General features: G+C 45.0%; 1 protein-coding gene across 1 annotated transcript in view; it reads left to right on the top strand.

The window, feature by feature from the left end:
* usp44 (ubiquitin specific peptidase 44) overlaps window positions 1–14860 on the top strand; it is a 56609-nt gene that overhangs the window by 31256 nt on the left and 10493 nt on the right. The window contains exon 3 of the mRNA XM_068004632.1: window positions 14280–14478. Coding sequence (XP_067860733.1) covers window positions 14280–14478 — 199 coding nt within the window. The remainder of the gene's footprint in view (window positions 1–14279; window positions 14479–14860) is intronic.

Below are 14860 nucleotides of genomic sequence, written 5' to 3' on the forward strand. Positions count from 1 at the left end.
ACTAAATGGCTAGTAGAACGTATTCATTACCAAACACTCCCAAGTCCAGATAAGGACCTACTCATTCTGCTGCTATTTCCTGGGCTTCTTAGCCAGGTTTCTGTTGCCAATGTCTGCAAGGCAGCTACATTGACTATCAACAAATCTGTTTTGGCAGCAGAGGTTGGGTATTCAAGCTAGGGCCCCCTTTCTCCTATATTAATGCTATTTTGATCCCTAAAATGAGATGCCTGTTAGACCATCCTACCTTGTACAGTGGGCTTTGTTTTTATATTCTGCACAAGTTTTTGGAACTTTGTCACCTGTAACCAGTAGTAAACGTGTCTTCAGTCTTCAAGGGATATGGGGATCGGGCAAGAAAGCGGAGTTGAGATTGAAGATCAGCCGTGATCTTATTGAATGGCGGAGCAGGCTCGAACGGCTGTGTGGCCTCCTACTGCTCCTATTTATGTTCTTCTGTGTTAGCCCATGCTATAAGAACATAACAAAATTTACTTCCTTCTGTCTTATCTCGTGTCTTCACCTTGACCCCAAAAGCATCTTCTATTGGACCAGTGTGAATTTAACATTCTTACACCAGCCATCCTTACGGCTCGTGATTGCAGAAATTTGGGCACTTTTATGCTCTGGCTTTTAATGAGAAATATTAGACACAAAGGAGACTTCCATAACCCCCAATTTATTCTGTCTGTGTTGTACTAAACATAACTTGGATTTGTATAGTTCCTTTCATGACATCTCAAACCACTTTACAACCAATGGATTAATTTAGAAGTTGCTGTTACTTATGGAGCCAAACGTAGTTAGTTTATACACGTGACTCCACAAACAGTAAATGAATGAATAACCAAGAGTCTGTGGTGATCAGGAGAACTCGCTGATCCTCCAAGTATTTCTGTAGATATATTCTAGCCACTTGTAGGCAGGCAACAACTTGCATTTATATAACGCCTTTGACGTAGTAAAAAATTTCCACAGGAGCGATTATCAAACAAGATTTGACACCGAGCCACATGAGTTTTTTTTTTCGTTCATGGGATGTGGGTGTCACTGAAGGCTGGCATTTATTGCCCATCCCTGATTGCCTTTCAAGGTGGTGATGAGCTGCTAGGCCATTTCAGAGGGCAATTGAGAATCAACCATATCGCTGTGGGTCTGGAGTCACATATAGGCCAGACCGGGTAAGGACGGCAGGTTTCCTTCCCTAAAGGACATTAATGAACCAGGTGGGTTTTTACGACAATTGGTAGTTTCATGGCCACCATTACTGACACTAGTTTTATTTATTTAATTAAATTAAAATTTCCCAGCTGCCGTGGCGGGATTTGAACTCATGACTCTGGATTACTAGTCCAGTAACATAACCACTATGCTACCGTACCCATTTTAAACCTAACCTATATTAGGACAGGTTGGTCAGAGGTAGTTTTAAGGAGCATCGTGAAGGAGGAGAGAGAGGTAGAGGGGCAGGGAGGTTTATGGAGGGAATTCCAGAGCTTAGGGCCTAGGCGGCTGAAGGCACGGCTGCCAATGGTGGAGCGAAGAAAATTGGGGATGCGCAAGAGGCCAGAATTGGAGTGCAGAGATCTGAGTTGCAGGATTGAAGGTGCCTACAGTGATGGGGAGGGGCGGGGGCATGGATGAGAATTTTACAATCGAGGTGTTGCCAGACTGGGAGCCAATGTAGGTCAGTGAGCGCAGGGAAGATGGGTGAACGGGACTTGGTGCAAGTTAGGATACAGCAGGGCCTTGGTTTAATGTCTCATCCAAAAAAAAACTGCATCTCCAACAGTGTAATCCTGTACTGCACTTAAGTTTCATCCTGGATTATTTGTTGAAGTCCTAAATGGAACTTGATCTCAAGCTTCCGACTCACCCAAGAGTGTTAGCAACTGAGCCAGGCTAGCATAATCCTCTACTAGGGTTCTTCAATCCACACTGCTGGTTGAATTAATTTGGTGGTAAAAATCCAGTGTAGAACAATTAAATTACTTTCTGATTTGAATGCTGTATCTCCAGTGAGACCATCTCGGAGTCTGGCGGCGGAGTAGCACTCTGTGTCTGCCAGCTGTTATACAGGAGTTAGAACAGCATCCCAGAAGTCAGTGCATGTTAAAATGTGCTTTATGAAACTGATCCATTTACTGTGCGAGTCACATGTAGTTCACCTACTTGCCATCTTAGAGGTTAACTGCATGTAGCTGGGTGAACAGCTATGTACTATTTACACCACTGCATCACCTTGCCTGATCCCCACCATCACTGAAAACCTCATACACACTTTCCCTCATTCATGGTAGCCCATCCACTGGCTTAAACACCCACTTCCTCCGCCACCATGGCTGCAGTGTGTACTTTCTACAGGATACACTGCAGCAACTTTCCAAGGCTTCTTCGACAGTAACTCCCAGAACCGTGACCTCCATTCCTAGAAGGACAAGGACAACAGGTGCATGGCAACACAATCATCACCTCTGAGTCACACACCAGCCTGACTTGGACACATCGCCATTCCTTCATTGTCACTGGGTCAAAATCCTGGAACTCCCTCCCTATCAGCACTGGGAGCACCTTCTTCACACTGACCGTAGCGGTTCAAGAAGAAGGCCCACCACCACCTTCTCGGGCAACCAGGGATGGGTAATAAATGCTGGCCTTGCTTGCGACGCCCACATCCAGAGAATAAATGCGTTTTTATAAAAACACTTGTCATCTCTATGCTCACCTTTGAAACTTTCCATATGGCCTTCTGAGTTCTGTCCTATGTAAATTTCCAACTCTTACTAGCATGCCTATCTCTCACATCTGAAAATCCAGTCTACAAATCCCTCCATGGCTTTGTCCCTCCCTATCTCTACAGCATCCTCCAACCCCATGTGTCTTCTAACTCTGGCTTCCTTTGCATCGTGTCCCTGCTGGACCTGACCACCCCTTCCTGTTCCGCATTCAGTGGCCGAGCCCTCAGCTGTCTTGGCCCTGCATTCTGCAACTTCATCCTCAAAACTTACCTCTTTGAAGAGGCATCTGCACTCAACATCGCATAGTCTGTTCTCTCATCAGTTGCTGACAGCTGTGCGCTTCCGACATTTTCTATTTTTGTTTCTTTTTGAATGTGCTTTTGATCTCCTCCCTCCTACCACACCTTGACGTCAGTTTTCATTTCATGTGATCGGTATTCTAATGCAAGCTGTTGCTGCAATTTCCTTCCTGCACAGTGGCTTGCCAAGTGGGAGTTTAGTGGAAACTGGAGCCACCTTTACCAGCAGTGGAACGATACAGGTGCCATGACCCGGGATTGTTTAAAGTACTGCTCACCACAACCATATGCGTTTTATACCTTATCATATTAAGTGTGGCTTGATACAAAGTACTGCTTTCACAAGTGAATTACGTAGTTAGTATGAATACTCTGACAATATTTTGCCAACCATCACTATAGAAAAAATACTGTTCCATGGTCATGTGAGTGATCTATAGCCGATCTAAATCAGCCTGAGGGGGAGGGAGTTTAGTTCCAGTCATAACGTATTGTGGTGTAAAATTGACATCTCAGCCTCTCATGGTGTAAATTCCAGGTATTAATTTAGTTCAGCCAATGTTTGGTTCTGCTTTCCTATGCATTGACTCCATCCATATAGAAAACCCTTGCAAAGTTCTCCCTTCATAAGTAGTCTTTGCTCACAAAGTGTACTGTGTGAGGTCAATAGAATGAGACAACAGCCAAATAACTTTGAAGATCCATAGTTCAATGGACTGTGAAACCTGCTGTCTCAGTCACTCATAACAGCTACTTGTGGTGGAAAACCGCTGTATTGGATTTTTGAGGGCTTCTGTTCCGTTGGGTAATTTCCTGCTGCTGACACTGATATGACAGTGGGCACCAAGCCCAGTCTGTAGTTTGCTGCAGTAAGTCAAATGATCTTTCTTTGTAAGGATAGGAGTTTTGTACTATTTAATACACTATTATTCTGCTGCTTGGGTGGAGCTGCGTTGTCTTAACATCAAAAAGTCTAAGTAAATAGAGCTCTAGGCCAGAGTTCAATTCTTTGACGATACACTGTACAGTTCCCTCACCAAAAATTGCCTTTCAAGTTTTAAGTCAGAATCCCAGGATGACCTGTCTGGATTCTTTTCACTTTGTGTGATTACTTGAGTCATTGCCACTGGAGTCAGCCTGCATAATTTTGTGTGTGTGGCTGAAAGAAATGTTCTCGTTAGTGTGATGTGATAGCCATGAAATGTGCACATGCATCACTTTTTTATTAGCAGATCTCCCGTGACACTGCTTGGGTGAGTCTGAGGATGTTACCGGGTACGGTAGCATAGTGGTTGTTACTGGACTAGTAATCCGGAGTCATGAGTTCAAATCCTGCCACTGCAGCTGGGGAATTTAAATTCAATTAAGTAAATAAAATCTGGAATTAAAATACTGGTATCAGTAATGGTGGCCATGACATTACTGGATTGTCGTAAAAACCCATCTGATTCACTAATGTCCTTTTTAGGAAAGGAAACCTGCCATCCTTACCCGGTCTGGCCTTTGTGACTCCAGACCCACAGCAATGTGGTTGATTTTTAATGGCCTAGCAGACCACTAAGTTGTACAATCTCGCTTTAAAAAAAAAAGTCATAAGAATAAAACCGGACGGATCACCACCCCCCCCACCATCGGACCACTAGGCACCGGACACGACTAAGGCAAACTAAGCCCAAGCGACCCTGCAAAGTCCTCCTCACTAACATCTGGGGACTTGTGCCAAAATTGGGAGAGCCTGACATAGCCATACTCACAATCATACCTTTCAGCCAACGTCCCAGACTCTTCCATCACCATCCCTGGGTATGTCCTGTCCCACCGGCAGGACAGACAGACCAACCAGAGGCGGTGGTACAGTGATATACAGTCAGGAGGGAGTGGCCCTGGGAATCCTCAACATTGACTCTGGGCCCCCTGAAATCTTATGGCATCAGGTCAAACATGGGAAAGGCAACCTCTTGATTATCACCTACTGTCCTCCCTCAGCTGATGAATCAGTCCTCCTCCATGTTGAGCACCACTTGGAAGCACTGAGAGTAGCAAGAGCACAGAATGTACTCTGGGTGGGGGACTTCAATGTCCATCACCAAGAGTGGCTCGATAGCACCACTACTGACCGAGCTGGCCGAGTCCTGAAGGACATGGCTGCCAGACTGGGCCTGTGGCAGGTGGTGAGCAAACCAAAACGAGGAAAAAACTTACTTGACCTCGTCCTCACCAATCTACCTGTCGCAAATGCATCTGTCCATGACAGTATTGGTAGGAGTGACCACCGCACAGTCCTCGTGGAGACGAAGTCCTGTCTTCGCACTGAGGACACCATCCAACGTGTTGTGTGGCACTACCACCGTGCTAAATAGGATAGATTCAGAACAGATTTAGCAGCTCAAAACTGGGCCTCCATGAGGTGCTGTGGGCCATCAGCAGTAGCAGAATTGTATTCCAGCACAATCTGTAACCTCATGGCCCAGCATATTCCTCACTGCACCATTACCAACAAGCCAGGGGATCAACCCTGGTTCAATGAGTGGTGTAGAAGAGCATACCAGGAGCAGCACCAAGCGTACCTAAGAATGAGGTGCCAATCTGGTGAAGCTACAACTCAGGCCTACATGCATGCTAAACAGCGGAAGCAACATGCTGTAGACAGAGCTAAGCGATTCCACAACCAACGGATCAGATCAAAGCTCTGCAGTCCTGCCACATCCAGTCGTGAATGGTGGTGGACAATTAAACAACTAACAGGAGGAGGAGGCTCTGTAAACATCCCCATCCTCAATGATGGCGGAGTTCAGCATGTGAGTGCAAAAGACAAGGCTGAAGCGTTTGCAACCATCTTCAGCCAGAAGTGCCGAGTGGATGATCCTTCTCTGCCTCCTCCCGATATCCCCACCATCTCAGAAGTCAGTCTTCAGCCAATTCAATTCACTCCACGTGATATCAAGAAACGGCTGAGTGCACTGGATACAGCAAAGGCTGTGGGCCCTGACAACATCCTGGCTGTAGTGCTGAAGACTTGTGCTCCAGAACTAGCTGCGCCTCTAGCCAAGCTGTTCCAGTACAGCAACAACACTGACATCTACCCAACAATGTGGAAAATTGCCCAGGTATGTCCTGTCCACAAAAAGCAGGACAAATCCAATCCAGCCAATTACCGCCCCATCAGTCTACTCTCAATCATCAGCAAAGTGATGGAAGGTGTCGTCGACAGTGCTATCAAGCGGCACTTACCTCATCAATAACCTGCTCACGGATGCTCAGTTTGGGTTCCGCCAGGACCACTCAGCTCCAGACCTTATTACAGCCTTGGTCCAAACATGGACAAAAGAGCTGAATTCCAGAGGTGAGGTGAGAGTGACTGCCCTTGTGACACCAAGGAGCCCTAGTAAAATTGAAGTCAATGAGAATCGGGGAAAACTCTCCAGTGGTTGGAATCATACCTAGCACAAAGGAAGATGGTAGTGGTTGTTGGAGGCCATCTCAGCCCCAGGACATTGCTGCAGGAGTTCCTCAGGGCAGTGTCCTAGGCCCAACCATCTTCAGCTACTTCATCAATGACCTTCCCTCCATCAGGAGGTCAGAAATGGGGATGTTCACTGATGATTGCAAAGTGTTCAGTTCCATTCGCAACCCCACAAATGAAGCAGTCCGAGCCCGCATGCAGCAAGACCTGGACAACATCCAGGCTTGGGCTCATAAGTGGCAAGTAACATTCGCGCCAGGCAATGACCATCTCCATCAAGAGAGAGTCTAACCACCTCCCCTTGATATTCAATGGCATTACCATCACTGAATCCCCCACCATCAACATTGTGGGGGTCACCATTGACCAGAAACTTAACTGGACCAGCCATATAATTACTGTGGCTACAAGAGCAGGTCAGAGGCTGGGTATTCTGTGGCGAGTGACTCCCCAAAGCCTTTCCACCATCTACAAGGCACAAGTCAGGAGTGTAATGGAATACTCTCCACTTGCCTGGATGAGTGCAGCTCCAACAACACAAGAAGCTCGACACCATCCAGGACAAAGCAGTCCGCTTGATTGCCACCCCATCCACCACCCGAAACATTCACTCCCTTCACCACCGGCGCACTGTGGCTGCAGTGTGTACCGTCCACAGGATGCACTGCAGCAACTTGCCAAGGCTACTTCGACAGCATCTCCCAAACCTGCGACCTCTACCACCTAGAAGGACAAGAGCAGCAGGTACATGGGAACAACACCACCTGCACGTTCCCCTCCAAGCCACACACCATCCTGACTTGGAAATATATCGCCGTTGCTTCATCGTCACTGGGTCAAAATCCTGGAACTCCCTTCCTAACAGCACTGTGGGAGAACCTTCACCACATGGACTGCAGCGGTTCAAGAAGGCGGCTCATCACCACCTACTCGAGGGCAATTAGAGATGGGCAATAAATGCTGGCCTCGCCAGCAATGCCCACATTCCATGAACAATTTTTTTTTAAAACTGACCGTATGATCTGGGCACTGTCCAGCACAAGGCACCATTTCTACAGGCAAAGCCATGCTTCCTATGAACCGAAATGTGATCTTGTGCGCAGTAATCTTGGGGGGGGTTCTGTGTCTGGGATGAACCCTAAACCCCTTGTGCTGCTGATAAACTCACTGGACATTACCACAAGATACCTCACACCTTCCTGGTCTCTGACTGATGGACAAATAGGGCTCTGATAGGATACGTTTCTCAGGCCAAAAACTAAATCAGTTTAAAAACATTAAACGGAACGCAAGAGCAAGCTTAAATTTGCCTAATCTCTGTGTCACAGTACACGTGCCTAAATTTCCCAGTGCCACGGTTGTACCAAACCCTGGGACGACAACTGCAGCACCCCCCCACCCCCCCCTGCTTTCCATTGCTCCTAAACTCCCTGCCCTACCTCCCTTCTGGTACATCTTGCCTTGTATTCTGGACTTCACAAAAAGTAAGAGTTGAAGATTTTACGTAGGTAAAGGAGCACACAATAGTATTAAAGGCCACCGTTTCCATTGAAGAATGGACAGACTTGGGCAATTTAATGCCCAAAAGTAAAGTTTAAATAATGCAGAATATAATGTAATAATGCAATTTCACTTGATCACTGTAAATCATTGGCTGTTACTTTGTGCTTTACATAGTATAACAGTCTTGTTATAAAACAGCATATCTTTGACTTACCGTGAGCAACACAGCAGAATATTTAATATTAAAAATGATACGCAAGTGCACGTTGATGTCACCATATGTTGCAGATGCAAAATAATATGCTTTGTGCTTCTTGACAAGCTATTGAGCCCTTTCCTATCCACTAAGTTCTCTAATCAAACTCTGGGTTTTAAAAAAAAAAGTCAGTCATTTAGAATTCAGAGAAGCATGCCACCAAAAGCTCTGTAGCTTATCACAAAATTCTTAACGTGCATCCAGGAGAGCTTTTTGAGCCAGCATGTAGAAAGTCCTACAAGAGAGGGGGCGGTACTGGACCTAATTCTAGGGAATGTGGCCGGCCAAGTGGAAGAAGTGCTAGTAGGTGAGCACTTTGGTGACAGTGACCATAATTCGGTGAGATTTAAGGTGGTCATGGAAAAGGACAGGGAGGGGCCGGAAATAAAGGTTCTAAATTGGGGGAAGGCTGATTTTAATAGGATAAGGCAGGATCTGGCCAAAATGGACTGGGATCAGCTGCTTGTAGGAAAATCCGCATCGGAGCAATGGGAGTCTTTCAGAAGGGAGATTGAGACCATACAATGGCAACATGTTCCCGTAAAGGTCAAGGGTGGTTCCAAGAACTCCAGGGAACCTTGGATGTCAGGGGATATACGAGAATGGATTAGGAAAAAAAGGAGGGCTTTTGGCAGATACAAAAGGCTAAAGACGGAGGAAGCCCTAGAGGAGTACAAAAAGTGCAGGGGGATACTTAAAAAAGAAATTAGGAGATCAAGGAGGGGCCATGAAATAACACTGGCGAGCAAAATAAAGGAAAATCCTAAGATGTTTTATAAGTATATTAAGGGTAAGAGGATGACTAGGGAAAAAATAGGGCCCATTAGGGACAAAAATGGCAATCTGTGTGTGGAGCCGGCAGATGTAGGAGGGGTTCTAAATGAATTTTTTGCATCTGTTTTCACTATGGAGAAGGACGATGTAGACATAGAAATACGGCAGGGGGACTGTGATATACTCGAACATATTAACATCGAGCGGGAGGAGGTATTGGCGGTTTTAGCAGGCCTAAAAATGGATAAATCCCCAGGCCCGGACGAAATGTATCCCAGGCTACTGTGTGAGGCAAAGGAGGAGATTGCGGGGGCTCTGACACATATATTCAGAACCTCTCTGGCCACAGGGGATGTGCCAGAGGACTGGAGAACCGCTAATGTAATACCATTATTCAAGAAGGGGAGTAGGGAAAAACCGGGGAACTACAGGCCAGTGAGCCTAACATCAGTGGTAGGAAAATTATTGGAAAAAATTCTGAAGGACAAAATTAGTCTCCACTTGGAGAAGCAAGGATTAATCAGGGATAGTCAACATGGCTTTGTCAAGGGAAGATCATGTCTGACTAATTTGATTGAATTTTTTGAGGGGGTGACTAGGCGTGTGGATGAGGGTAACGCAGTGGATGTGGTATACATGGATTTCAGTAAGGCCTTCGATAAAGTCCCCCACAGGAGACTGGTCAAGAAGGTACGAGCCCATGGAATCCAGGGTGCCTTGGCACTTTGGATACAAAACTGGCTTAGTGGCAGAAGGCAGAGGGTGATGGTCGAAGGTTGTTTTTGTGACTGGAAGCCTGTGGCCAGTGGGGTACCACAGGGATCGGTGCTGGGTCCCTTGCTGTTTGTGGTCTACATTAATGACTTGGATATGAATGTAAAAGGTATGATCAGTAAGTTCGCTGATGATACAAAGATTGGTAGGGTGGTAAATAGCGAGGAGGATAGCCTCAGTCTGCAGGACGATATAGATGGGTTGGTCAGATGGGCGGAACAGTGGCAAATGGAATTTAACCCGGAAAAGTGCGAGGTGATGCACTTTGGAGGGACTAACAAGGCAAGGGAATACACAATGAATGGGAGGACCCTAGGCAAGACAGAGGGTCAGAGGGATCTTGGTGTGCAAGTTCACAGATCCCTGAAGGCGGCGGAACAGGTAGATAAGGTGGTAAAGAAGGCATATGGGATACTTGCCTTTATTAGCCGAGGCATAGAATATAAGAGCAAGGAGGTTATGATGGAGCTGTATAAAACACTGGTTAGGCCACAGCTGGAGTACTGTGTGCAGTTCTGGTCGCCACACTACAGGAAGGATGTGATCGCTTTGGAGAGGGTGCAGAGGAGATTCACCAGGATGTTACCAGGGCTGGAGCGCTTCAGCTATGGAGAGACTGGGAAGATTGGGTTTGTTTTCCTTGGAGCAGAGGAGGCTGAGGGGGGACATGATTGAGGTGTACAAAATTATGAGGGGCACAGATAGGATGGATACTAAGGAGCTTTTTCCCTTCGTTGAGGGTTCTATAACAAGGGGACATAGATTCAAGGTAAAAGGCGGGAGTTTTAGAGGGGATTTGAGAAAGAACTTTTTCACCCAGAGGGTGGTTGGAGTCTGGAACTCACTGTCTGAAAGGGTTGTGGAGGCAGGAACCCTCACAACATTCAAGAAGCATTTGGATGAGCACTTGAAATGCCATAGCATACAAGGCTACGGACCAAATGCTGGAATATGGGATTAGAGTAGACAGGGCTGATGGCCGGCGCGGACACGATGGGCCGAAGGGCCTCTATCCGTGCTGTATAACTCTATGACTCTATGACTTCAAAACAAAACCTTAGTAGTCATCACTTTTTTTAGGTAAAATAGCCAGATATTTCATCTGGGTTCTGACTTGCAGCCTGAAGAGCAATTAAATTGACCTCATCCTTCACAGTTCCCTCATCAAACAATCAAACTTTGATCTGAGCCTATTTCCTGGATAGTTAGCCTTTGTGGCCTTAAAGGGACACTGCTTCACTTTAGCAGCAATATATGTTGTGCATTACACATATGCTATTTTAGAAAAACAGGAGTGTTATCATCCAACTTAACATGAGCAGTATCAAAAGAGAGCTTATATATTGTGATGTTTCACATGAAATGATTCTATATTGAATCTTTTGTATAAATTTAAGTTAGCAAAGGACATTGGAATTTAGAAAATTGGAGTCATGGCTCTTTATAATAACACTTCCTTTTTGTCCTTGCTTTATGCAGCTGTGGGTGAAGCAAGGCTGATCACAGATGAATGTGAGCTAAATGTCTGTTTGCTATAGATATTAAGAGGTGTCAGGCCAGACATAAATCTTCACTGGGCTTTGTCTTGAATTTGATCTTATAAATCGGACAGCCCGGAGAGTTGTTTTCCATCACCTGGGGGTGATAGCAATAAGGTTGATTACTGGGCTGTTAAGATAGCACCTGGGGCTTCTTTAAAGAAACTTGGATAGTGAACTGATCGTGTATAACTACTGCAGCCTTTTGCCAAGCCTTTAGTTCATTCAGGAAACAGAACTCCGTAAGCATTGTGTGGGGGGGGTGCACTCACATGAACTCAGTTTGAAGGGCTCACTGACCCTCAATACAAACACTTCATTTCTTGTATATCTCCTATGGGATTTTATCATATATGGTGGACAACCTGTACAACTTGTAGTGTGTCCCTCAGCAGTATGAGGGTGGATTGCTAACTCTGGGAATAACATGCATCAAACATTTCAGGCATAAAATTATTTCACAAGGCCAGTGGTAATCAGAGTTAGGAAAGCATGTGAATTGTGTGTTTTTATGAAATTTTGTTCTTTTTTAAAGATGCCCATCAAAAAACAAAGATACCAAATTTGTATATTGTAATTTTTTTTTAAATCTAGTCAGCTGAAAGTTTTAAAGACACCTGGCCCTTTCAATCCAGGAGTTGCCTGTCAACACCTCGGTATGCCCTTTGGGTAAAAACAAGATAATTCTTTACAGTGTTGGTGTTTGGTGTGTTCCTGTTAAGGTCGTTGTAAAAGGTTCTTTTATTATCAAGGAGCATTAGTGAAGTGTTTGTATTGACTGACCCCGCAGTGCACTATGGGATTTGGATGTTCTTTTTCATTAGTGTATAATGTTATATTGGATTAAACTACAGGTAGCTGAGGGACTAGACTACACTAACAGCAATATTCATTTCACAAAGATTAAAAACAAAAAGTGTGCAGTTGAGTAATGAAAGATACATTCTACAGTGCAGTGGTCAGTAGGCTGTGATGTCTAGCTGCCGAGTAATGACTTGCTATATTCCCTCCTACCTTTTTTACTAAATAAAAATGTAATCTCATTGCATTATCTTTTAGTTTTTATTTGGTTGAAAGATACTATTGAAAGCCCAGAGCTGTCCTCACTGAGCTGACACAGTACTCCTAAATCAGACCTGTCCTCCTAAAATGAATAATATCACTGCAATTTTAATCCTTGGAGTATATTAGTTAGAATTTTTAAGGACCAAATGCAGTGGGCTTAAAGCCCATTGTTTTGGCAGCATGCCAGTTTTTTGGGATTTCCAATGGTTGGTGAATTTAATGCAGATTTATGCAGATGAGGTCCTGGTTCCTATTGGGCCTGACACTAGGAACTCAGCAGAGGGGTTGGAAAATTGTGAGGATAGATGTAGTCACTTAAAGGCAAGTGATCGCATAATTGAGTGTGTAAATTGGAAAAGCTTTTATAAAGGGTGGGGGGAGGGGTGATGGAAGGAGGGAGAGAGAGAAATAGTGGCTACCAAAATACAAGGAGGCATCTGGTTAAGTGATGGTACAATGAATGCCCAACCCCTGCAAAGTTACTGAGTTGCTGTATGACTCTGCAATGAGGGCTTGTCACTCAAGGCTGCAATCCTCTGGACAGGAGTACAGCATGTCTGGAAGGAGATGGCCAATACTGTACTACCCATAAGACTTGGGGAAAAGATTCGAGAGAATAGCACACCTAAAGAAACTGCCAAGCTAAGCATACCTAAATATACCATTTGCCAGCTGTGTGGCCCATATATGTATACCAGTGTTGCCAGGCTACCTTTTGTACAATTACTGCTGGCCCATACCAAGCTCTCTTTCAACTTTACAGATCTTTTGTTACTGGCCATGAATACCCATAAGGCACAACTTACAGCTTTTAATTACAACTAAAAGCCTTGGCACATTCATCTTCAAAGGACTTCACACCTAAAAATACTAACACACCCTAGGTACATGGTCAGTTAATGGCACCCAGGATGTACTGCAGTTGGGCACAAGTCAGTTGCTGTGCATGTGCTCTATCAGCACGTCATGGCAACTAAAACAAGAGCAAACCCAAACTGCAGGGACTCTGGAAATGACAAGTCCTTCGTTCCCTTTGAGGAGGCCACCTTGGATAGCCATGCCTTGCAAGAGCATCAGAGAGCAAGAGAAGATGAAGCCACGGGCTTCCCTCGAGCTATGGGCTAGTACTATCCGGTTCTTGTTTTGCCCCACTTCTCACATAGTCCCACACAGGCATGCCCACAAACAACATACATGGTATCTTATCTGAGCTTTGCTCTAAGTACTTTTTGGAGACCGTATTGTAACATTTGTCACTTTTCTATCATTGGTAGACTGCTGTTCCAAGTCTATAATGAGCTTGGGCAAGACAGCATCTCTCAGCAGCCTGTGTTTTTCTAACCAAAGTTTGCAAGCACCAGCACTTCTGCACACATCTTGGAGGATGCAGTTAGTGAGCTTGAGATAGCACTGGGTGAGGAAAAGCAAGTGAAGGTGGCAGAGGATGAGAAGTCTGGGTGCCATCAAAGATCCTTTGTATTTTGGGAAATGCTAGGAAGAGTGCTAAAATAGCTGGTTACACTAGTGGATCAGTCACTTGTTTCATACATCTGTGGGCTAATACTGCAAATGATCCTACTGGTAGGCTGGAAGGAGGCAGTGTGCATCTTTAACCTTGCCTGCCACTGACAATGCTACCCCTATGCTATGGATTAGCTTCAGGAAATGGAGCAGATCTGCAACAGGCTCCATGCTGATCCAGAAGCTGTGGAGTCAGTTCCCTACAGTTATTACCAAGTACCAATGTGAGCAGGTCTACTTGGGATCCTCATTAGCATACATAATTAGGCTCACTCTCTGAGTGGGAGTGAATTACATGGGATCGAAATCACTGTAGTTATATCACTGACTCGTATCCTTCTGAAACAGGTTACGTGCCTTGCTTGCGACAACAAATCCAACACAATTGAATCCTTCTGGGACCTTTCTCTAGAATTTCCTGAAAGATACCACTGCAATGGAAAAGAAGCTGCTTCCCAGTATCCTTGCTTGTTGACGGAAATGTTGGCAAAATTCACAGAGACCGAGTCCCTGGAAGGGAAAATTTATGCTTGTGACCAGTGCAACAGTGAGTAAAGAGGATGTAGTGTGTATGTACACTACGTGGAAATATAATCATTCAAGTTCAATGCTGTATTTTTCTTTTAAATTTGCACCACAGTTAACTATAAGATTGTTAAATTTGGCACTAATTGTGTTTTAAACACCTGACAATTTAATCTAGCCCCGTGTGATTAGTAAGGAAAATATGTGCCTGTTCTGGTTGGTTTATAATTTGTTGATTTCTACACCACCCCCCCCCCCCCCCCCCCCCAAAATTTGTGAAGCGCTCTAAATATCCTGTTCGGCTGTTACTTAAATTGAAATCTTTTTACAGTCTGAGTGAGGCTACATCTTCACTGAGGGGGAAGTGTTGGACAAAGGAGTTGATCTGGACCACTCAGTCCAGC

This window comes from Heptranchias perlo, chromosome 24 (assembly GCF_035084215.1).
Source record: "Heptranchias perlo isolate sHepPer1 chromosome 24, sHepPer1.hap1, whole genome shotgun sequence".
In the NCBI taxonomy this organism is placed as follows: Eukaryota; Metazoa; Chordata; class Chondrichthyes; order Hexanchiformes; family Hexanchidae; genus Heptranchias; species Heptranchias perlo.